This window comes from Zophobas morio, unplaced genomic scaffold, assembly GCF_036711695.1.
Source record: "Zophobas morio isolate AGI-343-1 ecotype UQ-CSIRO unplaced genomic scaffold, CSIRO_AGI_Zmor_V1 ptg000020l, whole genome shotgun sequence".
Taxonomy (NCBI): Eukaryota; Metazoa; Arthropoda; class Insecta; order Coleoptera; family Tenebrionidae; genus Zophobas; species Zophobas morio.
In genome coordinates, this window is record NW_026972125.1 from 4,873,779 (window position 1) to 4,891,202 (window position 17,424).

Below are 17,424 nucleotides of genomic sequence, written 5' to 3' on the forward strand. Positions count from 1 at the left end.
AAGAATCCAAGGAACTCAAATTTATTCCACCAGACAAATTCCTCTTCGTATTGAATGATAAGAACATCGCGTGACGGTGGCTAAATTGCATTCCTCACTTCCGCCAAATTCGGCCATCCCTGCATCATTATTAACACTATAGTATTAATGTTTGAAAAAAACACACCCCTCAAGTTAAAAAATAAACAATTAACCTTAACTAGCTCGTTGATTAAACCACCCCAAATTAGCCCCAAACCGATTAATCAAGCGGATCGCCGCCTCCGGCCGCGCCGCCGTTGCGCAACCTCCCCCTTTATAAGCGGAAAATCCAAGAATTCTCTTAGTTGTTCAACATGTACAGAGTCCTCGCAACCATCCTCATAATCACCGCAAAACCCACCACTCAAACCAAACGCGACCAGATCTTCCACGTTCCTTTGAACGCAGATGGGTCGATTTCGTTCAACTGGCTCCTGGATTACCCCAATGAAATGGTAACTTTTGAAATACACATTCCGGCGAGTTATGGGTGGTTCGCGGTGGGGTTTTCCGACCATGGGGAGCACTTTCCGGCGGATTACTGCTTGTTGTGGAAGGACATGAAGAGTAGGGTTCATTTCGAGGATGTGTGGGCCGACACTGGAGGGATGATCCATCTGGATAGGCAACAGGATTGTGGAAGATTTAGGGTGAAGAGGGTCCGCAATACCACGAAGTTCACGTTCCAGAGGAAATTCGACACTTGCGACTTTGAGGATTATGTTATAGAAGATGGGACCACGCATGTGGTGTGGGCACGAAGTGCCGACCCTTTGTATAAACCCACGGGTCTGAATATAAGTTCACCTGGGGAAGATAAAGGGATGGTGAGGGTGCAGTTGTTGAAGAATACTAACGTGGAGGCGAGTTTGCCGGGGTATGTTCAGAGTAAGGACATTCTGGCTGAGAGGGTTAAAGTACCGGCGGACGAAACGACGTACTGGTGTCACGTGCATAAGCTTGACGTGGAGTTCAGGAAGAAGCATCACGTGTATAGGGTAGGGCTGATTGTCTTGGTTTTTTTTTTTGGGTTTTTATTGTGTGGTTTCAGTACGAAGCCCTAATTCCGAGAACCAGTGAGGGTTTGGTGCACCACATGGAAGTCTTTCACTGTGTGGCACCTCCAGACGAGGAAATTCCACTATACGTAGGAAATTGTTTCGCACAGGACCGACCAAAGGAAACACAAGTGTGTAAAAGAGTTCTGGCGGCGTGGGCAATGGGTGCACCACCATTTACCTACCCGGAGGTACTACTTATATCCTTTTTACTTCCCGAGCGTAAGCAAAGGAAGTATTGTAATCGAGTCCGTCGGCCGAAATAGGTCTCCCATTTCCGTCTGTCTGTCCGTCCGTATGTCCGTCTGTCCGTCTGTCTCCGTCCCGGATTTTTATTAGACAGATAATCTCCGAAAGTACTGGACCGATTGTTGTGAAATTTTGTACTTATATTAGGAATATCATGTAGATGGTAAAACGCTAACTAAAATTTGTCTAATCATCCCCACCACTAATGCGATGACGTCACTTCAAAATTGTACATAGTAAATGGGTCTTAAATTGTATAAAATAACATAGTCCTACACATGTAGTTTACGACTCCGAATTCAGTTTTTACTCGAAACGTCCAGATTTTTGGAAAAAAAAATCAAAATTATAAAACAACATTTTGCAATTTAATTTTAATCTGCTAACCCGAATGTTTTGAAATGTTGCAGATGTTTTAAGGCTATAAAGAGCATCATAAATCTTTAGTCAAAATATATATGGTTATCCCCTCCAAAAACTTGATGACGTCAGCTCAAAAGTTTGCCGAATAAATCCTATCTAAAATGTACAAAATATGATGAGTCTGTACTTGTGGTTTATCATTCCATTCATATTTTTGGATTTGCATATACAGGGTGACTCAAAAAAATTAATGAATGCGTGAATTTATTTTATCGATTTAATCAGGAATTACAAAACCGAATGCTTTGAAATCTTGGAGATATTTTAAAGTTATTATAAGCATGGTAAACTTTTGTTCAAAATGTATTTGTTCATCCCTCCTAAAAAAATTGATGACGTCACCCTTAAATTTTGCTGAATAAATCCTATCTAAAATGCAAAAAATATTATGACTTTGTACTTGTGATTTATCATTCCATTCATATTTTTTAGATTTTCTTAAGAGGTGGTTCAAAAAAATTAATGAAGTCAATTTATTTTATTGATTAAATTAAAGGCAACACTTATTATTAGTATTACACCCCAACCAACCCAATTTGGTAGACACAAAATTTGTTAAAGGAAAAACTCGGTTGAAACATAAGGGTAGCACGCTTATTTACATCGACTTTAACATTACAGACCTGCATTTGTTTTATGCGTTCACTTGATTCCGCGAATGTGAAATAGACATGTTTATAATCAACCAATTGTGAATTTCACCGTCAAGAATTAAAATAAAACCCAATGTTTTATATAATAAGCGGAAGTCGAAGCAATAAAACCGATGGTCGTTTTGTTTACAGTTTCTCTGTTTGACTCTCACGTATGCTGTTACGCCTGTCATCTTAAATTAAGAATGTTTATACATACACGATTTTCAGTTGCCTCTGATACGTATACGTGAGTAAATTGTTTCGTTATTTTATTGATTATTACAAATCAATATTCAAAACGACCCAATTCATTTTCCCGAAAATTTGGGAATACAATAATTTTATTCTTAGTATTACACTACATCTATCCCAACTGATATACGTGTCCTTGTAAAAATGTTGATGACGTCATCTCATTTTTTTTTAAATTCCCACTACAAAAATGTAATGAGAAAAAAAACACAATAGGCATGCAGTCGTCAAGTTTCCGACAGCGAGGGAAGTACTGTCTAAACTCTTTAGACCAATTTTTCCGATTCTTTTAGTTTCCTGAGGAATTTTTGAATTGTTCCTATTTTTTGGAATTTTTGAATTACTGGATTTCTTGAGTTTCTTAGATGTTGGGGATTTTTTCACCTTTTGGTTTCTTTAGATTTTTTGGACTTTTTCATTTGGATTTTTTCTGATATTGTAATTTTTTGGATTTTTGTTGTAAATTTTCGATTGTTTAGAATTCTTGATTTTTGCAATGATTGAATTTTGAGATTTAGTTTCTTGGGTTTTTGATTTGTCGGATTTTTTGAGATTCTTGAATTTTGCGGATTTTTCACCGTTTTGGTTTTTTGGATTTCTTACATTTTTTTATCTTTTTTTGGCTTCTTGGTTTCTCGATTCTTTAAGGTTTTTTATTATTTTAATTTTTTTTAATTTTTTCTATTTTTGGATTTTTTTTGACTTTTTGAATTTCTGGATTTTTTGATTTCTGAGTTTCTTGGAATTTTTTAAATTTTATATTTTTCGGATTTTTTTAGTTTCTTGAGTAGCTAGGGTTTTGACTTCTTTCGACTTACTGAATTTCTTGAGTTTCTTGGATTTTTTTGATTTTTTGGATTTCCTGAATTTTTTGAATTATCGAATTCTGAGATCTCGTTTCTTAGGTTTTTTGGCTTTACTGTTTCTTTTATTTTTCGGATCTTTTGAGTTCCTTGAGTCCTGGGCTTTTTGGATTGTTCCGATTTTTTGCGTTTTTTGAATTACTAAATGGTCCTGAGTTTGTTAGACTTTGGGCATTTTTCAACCTTTGTTGTTGTCTTGTCTTTAGATTTTTTGGACTTTTTCAATTAAAGATTTGGATTTTTCCTTATATTCTAATTTTTTGATTTTTTTTTATATATTTGAATTTTTGGAATTTTCGATTTTTGGAATTGTTGGATTTCTTGGATTTCTTGGGTTCTGTGGCTTTTTTATTTTTTCCTTTTCCAGAATGCTTAGATTTTTTGCCTTTTATGTTTTTTGGTTTTTTCGATTCCCTCAGGATTTTTGGTTTTTTTTTGGATTTTTTTTTTGGTTTTTTGGATTTTTGGATTTTTTTCATTTTTTACATTTTTTCAACAATGTGAAACCTTCTCTGGAATCCTAACTGGTTTTTTTTTAAATGTAAAACCTTCTCGGGGGCCTCAAATTATTTTTTTTAAGATCGTAAAACCTTCTCAGGGATCCCAAATGGTTTTTTCTAAGAATGTAAAACCTTCTCAGCCCCCCAACTCGATTTACGTTTTTTAAAAATACAGTTGAGTCTCCCAAGAAGGTTTTACATTTTTAAAAGCCAGTTCGGTTCCCTGCCTTCTCGGGAGGCTCAAATGATTTTTTTTTAATGTAAAATCTTCTCAGGGATTCCAAGTGGCTTTTTTAAAAATGTAAAACCTTCTCAGGAGGCTCAACTGTATTTTTTGAAAATGTAAAACCTTCTCGGAAGCTACAACTGATTTTTTTGAGAATGTGAAACTTTCTCAGAGATCCAATCTGACTTTTTTAAAAATGTAAAACCTTCTCGGGAAGCTCAACTGTATTTTTTGAAAATGTAAAACCTTCTCAGAGATCCAAACTAAATAAATCCTATCTAAAATGTACAAAATATGATGAGTCTGTACTTGTGATTTATCATTCCATTCATATTTTTGGATTTGCATATACAGGGTGACTCAAAAAAATTAATGAATGCGTGTATTTATTTTTTCGATTTAATCAGGAATTACAAAACCGAATGCTTTGAAATCTTGGAGATATTTTAAAGTTATTATAAGCATGGTAAACTTTTGTTCAAAATGTATTTGTTCATCCCTCCTAAAAAAATTGATGACGTCACCCTTAAATTTTGCTGAATAAATCCTATCTAAAATGCAAAAAATATGATGACTTTGTACTTGTGATTTATCTTTCCATTCATATTTTTTAGATTTTCTTAAGAGGTGGTTCAAAAAAATTAATGAAGTCAATTTATTTTATTGATTAAATTAAAGGCAACACTTATTATTAGTATTACACCCCAACCAACCCAATTTGGTAGACACAAAATTTGTTAAAGGAAAAACTCGCTTGAAACATAAGGGTGGCACGCTTATTTACATCGACTTTAACATTACAGACCTGCATTTGTTTCATGCGATCACTTGGTTCCGCGAATGTGAAATAGACATGTTCATAATCAACCAATTGTGAATTTCACCGTCAAGAATTAAAATAAAACCCAATGTTTTATATAATAAGCGGAAGTCGAAGCAATAAACCGATGGTCGTTTTGTTTACAGTTTCTCTGTTTGACTCTCACGTATGCTGTTACGCCTGTCATCTTAAATTAAGAATGTTTATACATACACGATTTTCAGTTGCCTCTGATACGTATACGTGAGTAAATTGTTTCGTTATTTTATTAATTATTGCAAATCAATATTCAAAACGACCCAATTCATTTTCCCGAAAATTTGAGAATACAATAATTTTATTCTTAGTATTACACTACATCTATCCCAACTGATATACGTGTCCTTGTAAAAATGTTGATGACGTCATCTCATTTTTTTTTAAATTCCCACTACAAAAATGTAATGAGAAAAAAAACACAATAGGCATGCAGTCGTCAAGTTTCCGACAGCGAGGGAAGTACTGTCTAAACTCTTTAGACCAATTTTTCCGATTCTTTTAGTTTCCTGAGGAATTTTTGAATTGTTCCTATTTTTTGGAATTTTTGAATTACTGGATTTCTCGAGTTTCTTACATTTTGGGGATTTTTTCACCTTTTGGTTTCTTTAGATTTTTTGGACTTTTTCATTTGGATTTTTTCTGATATTGTAATTTTTTGGATTTTTGTTGTAAATTTTCGATTGTTTAGAATTCTTGATTTTTGCAATGATTGAATTTTGAGATTTAGTTTCTTGGGTTTTTGATTTGTCGGATTTTTTGAGATTCTTGAATTTTGCGGATTTTTCACCGTTTTGGTTTTTTGGATTTCTTACATTTTTTTATCTTTTTTTGGCTTCTTGGTTTCTCGATTCTTTAAGGTTTTTTATTATTTTAATTTTTTTTAATTTTTTCTATTTTTGGATTTTTTTTGACTTTTTGAATTTCTGGATTTTTTGATTTCTGAGTTTCTTGGAATTTTTTAAATTTTATATTTTTCGGATTTTTTTAGTTTCTTGAGTAGCTAGGGTTTTGACTTCTTTCGACTTACTGAATTTCTTGAGTTTCTTGGATTTTTTTGATTTTTTGGATTTCCTGAATTTTTTGAATTATCGAATTCTGAGATCTCGTTTCTTAGGTTTTTTGGCTTTACTGTTTCTTTTATTTTTCGGATCTTTTGAGTTCCTTGAGTCCTGGGCTTTTTGGGTTGTTCCGATTTTTTGCGTTTTTTGAATTACTAAATGGTCCTGAGTTTGTTAGACTTTGGGCATTTTTCAAGCTTTTTTGTTGTCTTGTCTTTAGATTTTTTGGACTTTTTCAATTAAAGATTTGGATTTTTCCTTATATTCTAATTTTTTGATTTTTTTTTATATATTTGAATTTTTGGAATTTTCGATTTTTGGAATTGTTGGTTTTCTTGGATTTCTTGGGTTCTGTGGCTTTTTTTATTTTTTCCTTTTCCAGAATGCTTAGATTTTTTGCCTTTTATGTTTTTTGGTTTTTTCGATTCCCTCAGGATTTTTGGTTTTTTTTTTGGATTTTTTTTGGTTTTTTGGATTTTTGGATTTTTTTCATTTTTTACATTTTTTCAACAATGTGAAACCTTCTCTGGAATCCCAACTGGTTTTTTTTTAATGTAAAACCTTCTCGGGGGCCTCAAATTATTTTTTTTAAGATGGTAAAACCTTCTCAGGGATCCCAACTGTATTTTTAAAAATGTAAAACCTTCTCAGCCCCCCAACTCGATTTACGTTTTTTAAAAATACAGTTGAGTCTCCCAAGAAGGTTTTACATTTTTAAAAGCCAGTTCGGTTCCCTGCCTTCTCGGGAGGCTCAAATGATTTTTTTTTAATGTAAAACCTTCTCAGGGATTCCAACTGGCTTTTTTAAAAATGTAAAACCTTCTCGGGAGGCTCAACTGTATTTTTTTGAAAATGTAAAACTTTCTCAGGGATTCCAAGTGGCTTTTTTAAAAATGTAAAACCTTCTCGGGAGGCTCAACTGTATTTTTTGAAAATGTAAAACCTTCTCGGAAGCCACAAGTGTTTTTTTTTAAGACTGTGAAACCTTCTCAGAGCTCCCAACTGGCTTTTTAAAAATGTAAAACCTTCTCGGAAGCCACAACTGATTTTTTTAAGAATGTGAAACTTTCTCAGAGCTCCCAATTGGCTTTTTAAAAATGTAAAACCTTCTCGGAAGCCACAACTGATTTTTTTAAGAATTTGAAACTTTCTCAGAGATCCCAACTGGCTTTTTTAAAAATGTAAAACCTTCTCGGGAGGCTCAACTGGATTTTTAAGAATATGAAACCTTCTCAGAGATCCCCTAACTGGCGTTTTTAAAAATGTAAAACCTTCTCGGGAGGCTCAACTGTATTTTTTGAAAATGTAAAATCTTCTCAGGGATCCCCTAACTGGCTTTTTTAAAAATGTAAAACCTTCTCGAGAGGCTCAACTGTATTTTTTGAAAATGTAAAACCTTCTCAAAGATCCAAACTGACTTTTTTAAAAATGTAAAATCTTCTCGGGAGGCTCAACTGTATTTTTTAAAAATGTAAAACCTCGGAAGCCACAACTGGTTTTTTTTTAAATATGAAACCTTCTCAGAGATCCCCTAACTGGCTTTTTTAAAAATGTAAAACCTTCTCGGGAGGCTCAACTGTATTTTTTGAAAATGTAAAACCTTCTCAAAGATCCAAACTGACTTTTTTAAAAATGTAAAACCTTCTCGGGAAGCTCAACTGTATTTTTTGAAAATGTAAAACCTTCTGGGAAGCCACAACTGTTTTTTTTTAAATGTAAAACCTTCTCTGCAATCCCAAATGTCTTTTTTAAAAATGTAAAATCTTCACGGGCCCCCCAACTGGATTTACGTTTTTTAAAAATGCAGTTGAGTCTCCCAAGAAGGTTTTACATTTTTAAAAGCCAGTTCGGTTCCCTGCCTTCTCGGGAGGCTCAACTGTATTTTTTGAAAATGTAAAACCTTCTCAAAGATCCAAACTGACTTTTTTAAAAATGTAAAACCTTCTCGGGAAGCTCAACTGTATTTTTTGAAAATGTAAAACCTTCTGGGAAGCCACAACTGTTTTTTTTTAAATGTAAAACCTTCTCTGCAATCCCAAATGTCTTTTTTAAAAATGTAAAATCTTCACGGGCCCCCCAACTGGATTTACGTTTTTTAAAAATGCAGTTGAGTCTCCCAAGAAGGTTTTACATTTTTAAAAGCCAGTTCGGTTCCCTGCCTTCTCGGGAGGCTCAACTGTATTTTTTGAAAATGTAAAACCTTCTCAAAGATCCAAACTGACTTTTTTAAAAATGTAAAACCTTCTCGGGAAGCTCAACTGTATTTTTTGAAAATGTAAAACCTTCTGGGAAGCCACAACTGTTTTTTTTTAAATGTAAAACCTTCTCTGCAATCCCAAATGTCTTTTTTAAAAATGTAAAATCTTCACGGGCCCCCCAACTGGATTTACGTTTTTTAAAAATGCAGTTGAGTCTCCCAAGAAGGTTTTACATTTTTAAAAGCCAGTTCGGTTCCCTGCCTTCTCGGGAGGCTCAAATGATTTTTTTTGAAAATGTAAAACCTTCTCAAAGATCCAAACTGACTTTTTTAAAAATGTAAAACCTTCTCGGGAGGCACAAGAGGTTTTCTTTAAGACTGTGAAACCTTCTCAGAGATCCCAACTGGCTTTTTAAAAATGTAAAACCTTCTCGGAAGCCACAACTGATTTTTTTAAGAATGTGAAACTTTCTCAGAGATCCCCTAACTGGCGTTTTTAAAAATGTAAAACCTTCTCGGGAGGCTCAACTGTATTTTTTGAAAATGTAAAATCTTCTCAGGGGTCCCCTAACTGGCTTTTTTAAAAATGTAAAACCTCAAGAGGTTCAACTGTATTTTTTGAAAATGTAAAACCTTCTCAAAGATCCAAACTGACTTTTTTAAAAATGTAAAATCTTCTCGGGAGGGTCAAATGTATTTTTTTAAAATGTCTGTCTAAACTCTTTAGAGCAATTTTTTATGTATTCAACACACGTACTTGTCACCAGGAAGCCGGTCTCCCGCTCGGTGGTCCCGATTTCAACCTCCACATCATGTTAGAAATCCACTACAACAACCCTGAACGCAAATCCGGGTTTGTTGACAGCTCGGGTATTCGATTCCACGTCTCCCCGAAACTCAAAGCAATGGATGCTGGGGTTATCGAGCTGGGTCTTGAATACACGGACAAAATGGCTATTCCTCCAGGACAAGAAGCGTTTCCTTTGACGGGTTACTGCGTCAGTGAATGCACCGCCGTGGTACCACTTTAAACCCATCACTAGGTGTCGCTGATTGTTTTATTTTCAGAGTTTACCGCCTGAAGGTATCACCATCTTCGGGTCACAACTACACACGCACCTCACCGGAGTTAAAGTATACACCAGGCACGTCCGGGACGGTGTTGAAATGATGGAGTTGAATCGGGATGACCACTACAGTACGCACTTTCAAGAAATACGTCGATTAAAAAAACCCGTTAAAGTTCTCCCAGGGGATGCTTTAATCACGAGGTGTTACTACAATACAGAGGATCGGGATAACGTGACACTCGGAGGGTTTGCCATTACGGACGAAATGTGTGTTAACTATGTACACTATTTTCCAGCCACGGAACTCGAGGTGTGCAAGAGCGCCATCAGCGACCATGCCTTGAGTACTTATTTCAACTACATGAAAGAGTGGGAAGGACAGGACACGTCTTGGTCTCGAGCTATATCAGACAACTACCAAGCCATCCAGTGGAACAAAATGCGCGTCCAACTCCTCCGGGACGTCTACCAAGAAGCACCTCTAAGTATGCAGTGCAATATGTCTACAGGCGACAGATTTCCAGGTTACTGGGAGAACACACCCCTCACCCCAATTCTAACCCCCCAACCACCTCCATTCCGCACATGTTAACAAAACAACAACGTGTAATTAAAAAATGTATTTAAAAATAAACAACTACAAATTTGTTTCTTTCTCTCTCCAACCCATCGAAGTCGTAATATTCAACACACCATCATAATCCGGGTGTTTTATATACCTAGTGTACAAAACCGTCTTGTCGGACAGCTCCTCCTTCACTTCTTTTTGTTTCAAAGCAATTTCAGCTGCACCCTCTTGCGACAACGTCTCGAACTCACTTTTGGCTATCTTCACAACGCACTTTTCATCCCCGTTGACTTTGCACACAAGATCTAGGTTATAGTTAGAGTCAATCGTCGGCCATCTTTGCTCTAGAACCGACCTATCCCAGTCGATTTCGTCGGATTGGTTGAGACGACCCCGAGCTGAGACGAAGCCGCTCCACAACTCCGAAGCGAAATGTGGGGCCATGGGGGCTAGCACGATGATCTGACCGGCTAGGGCTCTTTCAAACTGAAGACTATTAGCAAAAACGGCAGGTGGCGCCCTCTACAAACCAAAAATTAATCCTACCGACTGCGCCATTCAAAAACTTACTCTGATGCTATTGGTGAGTCCTTGTTGCTTCGAAACCGCCACACTGTGCTGCTGCGACCCGCAATAATTGAAAGTCACCCCTTTAATGTAATAATTCCTCGAGTCGAACATGTAATCGTCGTGTGCTTTGAACTCGTCATCGGGAATAGCAGGCGGTGGATTCGTCCTGTGTTTAATGAAGTCCCGAATCGTCAACCACAACCGCTTCTGCCAGTTCAAAATCCCCGGAAACGCTAACTTCACTTAAGTAACACTGCTACCATTGTTTAAGTATATTATAGTTGGACAACCTGTACGGACAATCACTTTCCCATGTAGAAAAGAATGAATATATATTTTACATCTCACTCGCTTCACTATGAAGTGGCGGTACCTTACGAAAGGGGGTAAAAATAGTCCGTAAGCACGTGATGTCGATAAGCAGACTTAAAACACTGAAAAATTAAAATTGGAAAATCTAAAATTTAAAAATCGAGAAATTGAACAATCGGTTAATTCAAAAATCGAAACATGGAAAAATTGGAAAATCGAAAAACTGAAAAATCACAAAATTGAACGAAACATCAAAAACCTGAATAGTCGAAAAATTGAAGAACAGAAGAACTGAAAAATCGAAACTTTAGGAAGTGGAGAAATGGGAATATAAAAAAATAGATTAATTGAGAAATCCGAAAACTAAAAATTCAGAAACGTCAAAATTTGAAAAATAAAAAAATATTGAAGAACTAAAAAATCGAAAAATCTAAAATCTAAAACATTGAAAAGTTAAAATATCCTAAAACTGAAAAATGGAGAAATCCAAACATCAAAAAATCAAAAATAAAAATAAAAATCTAAAATTTAATAATCGAAAAACTGAAAAATCAACGAATCGAGAAGTCGAGAATTTACAAAATTGGACAATTGAAAAATCGGATAAATCAAAAATCGAAACATCGAAAAATCGAGAAACCGAAAAGCAAAAAATCGAAAAACCAACAAATCGAAAAATCGAAACATTGTAAAATTCAAAAATTGAGACATCGAGAAATCGAAAAATCAAAAGACAAAAAAAATCGAGGAGTCGAAAAATCGAGAAGTAGAAAAATCAAAAAATTGAGAAACCGAAGTAGGCCAAAATCGAAAAATCGAAAACTTAAATATGGAAAAATTGATAAAGCGAGAGATTGAATAATCAAAACATCGAAACATCCGAATCTCAATGAATTGAGATCTCAAAAAATTTAAACATTCGTAAATTTAAAAAATTAAAATATGGAACTGGAAACTCGAGAAACTGAAAAATCTAGAAATTTAAAAATTAAAATATGAAAAAGTTGAAAAATTGAGAAATTGAAATAAAAAACAAAAAACTGAAAATCCAAAAATAAAAAATAGAAAAATCTAGAAGTCGAAAAATGAAAGAATCGAAGTATTGAAAAATATCAAAACTGAAAGAAATATCCAAAAATTGAGAAATCGACAAACCAATAAAGCGAAGTCGAAAAATCGAAGAATTGAAGAACTGAAAAATCGAAACTTTGAGAAGTGGGAAAATCAAAAGTAGATTTATTGGAAAATCCAGAAATTGAAAAGCTCAAAAGAATAAAATCGAAAAACCGAGAAATCCAAAAATCGAAACATCGAAAAATTCAAAAACTGAGACTTCGAGAAATCGAAAAATCGGAGGATCGAGAAATTGAGGAGTCGGAAGCCGAAAAGGAAAGTTAAAAATTGAAAAATTGAGAAATTGAACAATCAAAACAACGAAACATCTGAATTCGATAAATTGAGAAATTAAAAAATTGAATAATCGAAAAATTTTAAAAAAGAAAAACTGGAAAATCAAAAATTAAAATTCAAAAAATCGAAAAATTGAAACAGAAGAACTGAAAACTCGAGATATCGAAAAACCTAGAATTTTAAAAAATGAAATATGAAAACATCGAAAAGTTTAAAAATTGAGAAATCGAAGCATTAAACAGTCCCAGAACTGAAAAATCTAAAGTTTACAATAAATCGAAAATCCAAAAAGGAAAAAAGCGAGAAATCAAAAAAATCCATCAATTCAAAAATCGAAAAGTCGAAAAATTGAAATATTGAAAAATCTCATAACTGAAAGAAATATTCAAAAAATTGAGAAATTAAAAAATTGGAAAATTGAGAAATCGAAAATCTAAAAAAGCAAAATTGAAAAATCGTAATCTTAAAAAATCGAAAAATTGAAGATGTGAAAAATCGAAACTTCAGGAAATCCAGAAATGGACAAATAAAAAAAATACTTTAGAAATCGGCAAACTGAAAATTTAGAAACGTGAAAATTTGAAAAATTGAAAAATCGAAATATTTAAAAACCGTAAAATTGAAGAGGACAAAAATTGAGAAATCGTATCATTGAAACATCGTGAGATTGAGAAATCGAAAAATAAAAAAATCGAGAAATAGAAAATTTAAGGAATGGAGGAATCGGAAAAGCCCAAAATTGGAATATTGAAAAACTGAGACATTTAAAGTTGAAAAATCGAGAAATCGACAAGCCGAAAAATCCCAATAGCGTATTTAGGTATAAATCACAAGATCAGGACTATTCTACTTTTTAAAATTTAAATACATAACATTATAAATTGGAAAATGTTGATTTTTTTTCCAAAAATTTTGACGTCTAAGGTGAAAACTCGACACGGATGCATAAACCGTAAACGGGGCGAAACTACAATTTTACTATTGTAAAATTTGGAGATTGCGTCATTTCATTGTTCGTGACAAATTTTGAAGAGTGTAATTTGATAATACAATTTGAAATGTAAATGTTGTTATTTCAAATTCAATTCTTTCTTATCACGTTACAACGCGTTGCTTCATATTTTTTATGTCAAGTATATTTTCATATTTTGTACATATATGTTTATACATATTACTGTTTACGGAACAATGTTAATTATGGATTTATGGATAACTCCTCGTATAAGAGCAGAGTGAAGGGTGTTTGCCTTTGCTAATGTTTGATGGCGCCATCTGATTTAGAAGAAAATAAACCTAATACGTTGGCTCACTGTAGTGAAAATGCGCGTTGACGAAAAATTTGTCCCACGCCCCCTGGATTCCTTGTCCTAAAGCTCACTATTTAGGCGAAGTAAAATTTGTATTAGGTTGTCCAACTATAATATACTTAAGTAACACTGCTACCAACCTACTTACTGTTGCTGTTCCAGTGCCGGTGCGACGTGGGTGCCACATCCGCCAAAATCAAAAGTCTGGTGGTATCACTGCCATACTCCTTAAACATGTCGCCCGGGTCGACGCCATTTTGTTTCGACTTTGACATTTTCTCCCACGCCATGACCACCTGTTCGCCTGTGTCTGTCACCACAGCTTTGTTCTTTTTCTTGTCTTGAAATACACACAAAGGTTGGTTTTTGTTGGTTAGGTGTGACTTACCCACCTACGACCTTGATTTGGGTTTCGGTGACGTAGCGGCCTGTCCCTTTGACTCTATAGGAGCGTCCCATCACCATGCCTTGTACCAACAGACGCTTGAAGGGCTCCCGTTCCGGCAGCAACCCTTCCGTGTGCAAAAAGTGGCCAATGAACCTCGCGTAGTACAAATGAAGGACGGCGTGCTCTTTACCACCGATGTATAAATCAACAGGCATCCCTTTACTGATTTTATTCTTGTCGAAAATTTCGGCACTGTTGGTTGGGTCGAGGTACCTGAGGAAGTACCACGAACTGTCCACGAAAGTGTCCATGGTGTCGGTTTCACGTTTCGCTTTTTGTTTACATTGTGGACATTCGCAGTTCACCCAATCGGAAAGCTCGCCCTTTGTGGGTAACGCGACGAGGTCTCTGATTGGCTGCGCTCCACACTTATTACAATGAACGATGGGGATGGGCGTACCCCAAAACCGCTGACGCGAAATCAGCCAATCCTTGAGCTTCGCGCTCGACCAGTAGCCGCCCACTTTCAGCGCTTCGGCTTGGCGGCAAATTTGATTTTGACGCGACAGGCGCTCGGTGTCGCTCAAAATAGCTGTTTTTTCGTACGAGATCTTCACAGAATCGGCAAATTCGGCTGATTTCGGGCATACCCCAGGAATACCGACGAACGAGTCGGTTAATGGGAGAAATTCGAGCTCGTTTGTGACAAATACGGGGATTTTTTCGCCCGTTAAAGGGTGTAAAAGCTCGACTGGTAGTTTTTTCGTCCCTTCGACACCCCTCCCCAAAATGTGGTCCGAATTAATTGCTACGAACTTCACCGAGTCGATAAATTCGGGATACGGTGTCCACAAAGTCAGAAAATCGTCGCCCCCTAATATTTTAAAGTCAAAGTTTACCCCGTCGCACTCCCCTATCCAGTGTTTTTGTAGTTTGGTCACGTCCCTCCAGTCCAGTAAAAGCGGGTCGTTTAACCCCTCGAGCAACGCTTTCGCGAATTTCGTAGTCCTTATGAACCACTGCTTTAAGGGTTTTTTTTGCACTTTGGCCCCAGAGCGCCACGAACACCCATTTTCGTCTACTTGTTCGTCGGCTAGCACGGTTTGGTCAACTGGGTCCCAATTAACCATGGCTTTTTTCTGGTATACAAGACCAGCGTCGTACAATTTCAGGAATAAGTTTTGTGTCCACTTGTAGTAGGAAGGGTCACAGGTGGCCAACTCCCGGTCCCACTCGAAGCTGCACCCTAAACGCTCCAGTTGCGTTTTCATTTGTTTTATGTTGGTTTGTGTCCACTTGTCGGGGAGGATTTGTCTCTCGATGGCGGCGTTTTCAGCTGGGAGACCAAAAGCGTCCCACCCAATGGGGTGAAAAACCTGGAAATAGTCGTCAGTTTGGATAAAGCAAACAGGAATCGTACGTTTTTGCCGTTCATTCTCTGGAATCTGGCGATAGAGTCGCTGATTGTGTAGACCCGGACGTGCCCCATGTGCAGTTGCCCGGATGGGTATGGAAACATGGAAAGCACGTAGTATTTGTCGCCGGGATAGTTTTCATCGTATTTCCTGAATGATAGCTTGTCTTTCCAGTGGTCTTCTACTTTGTGTTTAATTTCAGACGTGAGTTCTTCGTTCTGGGGGTAAATAAAATAACATAACCTCAAATTCGAAAAATTGAAGACGGTGTCATACCCACAAGTTTAGGCCTGAAATGTGTCGGTGGTTAAGTTTTCGGGGTATTTTAGACAATTTGGTGAAAATTCTCGACTGGTAGATCATGTTTTTTCTTAAATAAGAATGTTTATTTTGCAACGACTGCAGTGTTGCCAGATGTTGTCGTCCAGTAATTAAGTTTAATTAATTCAGATGATTCTTACCCAGTGCTATTTTTTTTCTAACTTAGTATTTATTAGGTCGCCTGCTAGTAGTCAATGGACAAATTAAAAAAAATGTGACAAATTTTAAATTGACTCAGTAAGTCTGACAACATTGCACGAATGTTAGGTTATATTTCGATTGATTGTATAAAATATAAAATAACACCCCGGAATAACACAATCAAGACAACAATGATTGTAAAATTGTAGGATCACGTAGTTTCAATCACGCCTGAATAAAGTGTAATAAAAATCGTAAATTGAGGTTAGAAAAACGCCGGTCAGGCATGCCAACCTTTTCCTCTCGCGTTATTAATTACGTCCATGAGCCCCTAAAAAATCCAAAATTGAATCAAAAACGTCCTAAGTAACTCAGTATTGACTGTCCATTGTCCGACGTATATTGAGGAAAAAGGCGAAAAATATGCCCCGCCCATCCACCCTATCTCAATTGTGATTATTTTTTTTTCAATCGTCGAGAGCCAAAGTAGCGGAATTTAATTGCAAAATCCTTATTATTTCTCTACAAGAAATTACCATGAAAGACATGTTTCTACGAATAAAAAAATCATCACAATTGAGATGGGGTGGGTGGGCGAAGCTAAATTTTGCTTTTTTTTCTTAATACATATACATAATATTCTTTGAACAACACGATACTCAAAAACATGTTTTTAATTTCTTGTGAAGAGATAAATATTTTGCAGTTAAGCTCCGCCCCCTTGGTTCACGGCGAATAAAAAAAAATCATCACAATTGAGATAGGGTGGGTGGGTGGGCGGGCCTATATTATGCCTTTTTGTTTTAATATGTATAGACTTCTTACTACAACTTGAAACTTAAAACATGTTTAAAATTTGTATAAGAAAATATCGATTTTACAATTAGCCTCGGCCCCATAATTGCAAAATCCATATTTTCTTGCAAAAGGTACCATTTTAACCATGTTCTAAGTTTCTTCTTGTGAACAGATGGCTATGTATGTTAAGAAAAAAAGGCAAAATATAAGCCCCGCCCACCCACCCTATCTCAATTGTGATGAATTTTTCATTCGTTGTCAGATGGAGGGGCGGGGCTTAATTGCAAGATCCATATTTTCTTACAAGAATTTACCATTTTAAACGTGTTTTAAGTTTCTAAGAATAAAAAAAATCATCACAATTGAGACGGGGTGGGTGGGTGGGGTTTATATTTTGCTTTTTTTAATACAAACATAGTATTCTTTGAACAACACGATACTGAAAAATATGTTTTTAATTTTTTGTATAGAAATAAATATTTTGCAGTTAAGCTTCGCCCCTTTGGTTCTCGGCGAATAAAAAATTATCACAATTGAGATAGGGCGGGTGGGCGGGATTATATTTTGTCTTTTTTTCTAATATGTGTAGACTTCTTTGTCACAACACGAAACTTAAACATGTTTAAAATGGAAAATTTGTAGAAGGAAATATCGATTTTGCAATTATATTCCGACCAATAGTTTCGAAATTCATATTTCTTTGCAAAAGCCATTTTAACCAGGTTTTAAGCTTCTTGTTATAAAAGGAAATACTATAGTATATTAAGAAAAAAATTCTGCTGA

General features: G+C 35.7%; 2 protein-coding genes across 2 annotated transcripts; one reads left to right on the top strand and one right to left on the bottom strand.

The window, feature by feature from the left end:
* The first annotated feature begins 335 nt into the window (after nucleotides 1–335).
* Nucleotides 336–10,020, top strand: LOC135131467 (tyramine beta-hydroxylase). Its single transcript, XM_064059239.1, has 4 exons — nucleotides 336–1,019; nucleotides 1,073–1,270; nucleotides 9,109–9,360; nucleotides 9,410–10,020. The coding sequence occupies exons 1-4, from the start codon at nucleotides 336–338 to the stop codon at nucleotides 10,001–10,003; spliced, it is 1,728 nt and encodes a 575-aa protein (XP_063915309.1). The 3' UTR covers nucleotides 10,004–10,020.
* Nucleotides 10,017–16,058, bottom strand: LOC135131360 (probable leucine--tRNA ligase, mitochondrial). Its single transcript, XM_064059036.1, has 6 exons — nucleotides 15,658–16,058; nucleotides 15,387–15,599; nucleotides 13,971–15,342; nucleotides 13,727–13,918; nucleotides 10,550–10,782; nucleotides 10,017–10,501 (listed from the first exon to the last, which is right to left on the bottom strand). The coding sequence occupies exons 1-6, from the start codon at nucleotides 15,742–15,744 to the stop codon at nucleotides 10,049–10,051; spliced, it is 2,550 nt and encodes an 849-aa protein (XP_063915106.1). The 5' UTR covers nucleotides 15,745–16,058; the 3' UTR covers nucleotides 10,017–10,048.
* Between the last annotated feature and the right edge of the window lie 1,366 nt (nucleotides 16,059–17,424).

Bases quoted from the DNA above. Each gene is read 5' to 3' on its own strand.
- LOC135131467 (XM_064059239.1), top strand. From the start codon at position 336: ATGTACAGAGTCCTCGCAACCATCCTCATAATCACCGCAAAACCCACC. The intron at 1,271-9,108 runs GTACTACTTATA...ACTTGTCACCAG, and splicing joins CACCATTTACCTACCCGGAG to GAAGCCGGTCTCCCGCTCGG. The intron at 9,361-9,409 runs GTACCACTTTAA...TTTTATTTTCAG, and splicing joins TCAGTGAATGCACCGCCGTG to AGTTTACCGCCTGAAGGTAT.
- LOC135131360 (XM_064059036.1), bottom strand. From the start codon at position 15,744: ATGATCTACCAGTCGAGAATTTTCACCAAATTGTCTAAAATACCCCGA. The intron at 15,600-15,657 runs GTATGACACCGT...ATTTACCCCCAG, and splicing joins TTTCAGGCCTAAACTTGTGG to AACGAAGAACTCACGTCTGA. The intron at 10,783-13,726 runs GTAAGTAGGTTG...AAGTGAAGTTAG, and splicing joins CCGGCACTGGAACAGCAACA to CGTTTCCGGGGATTTTGAAC.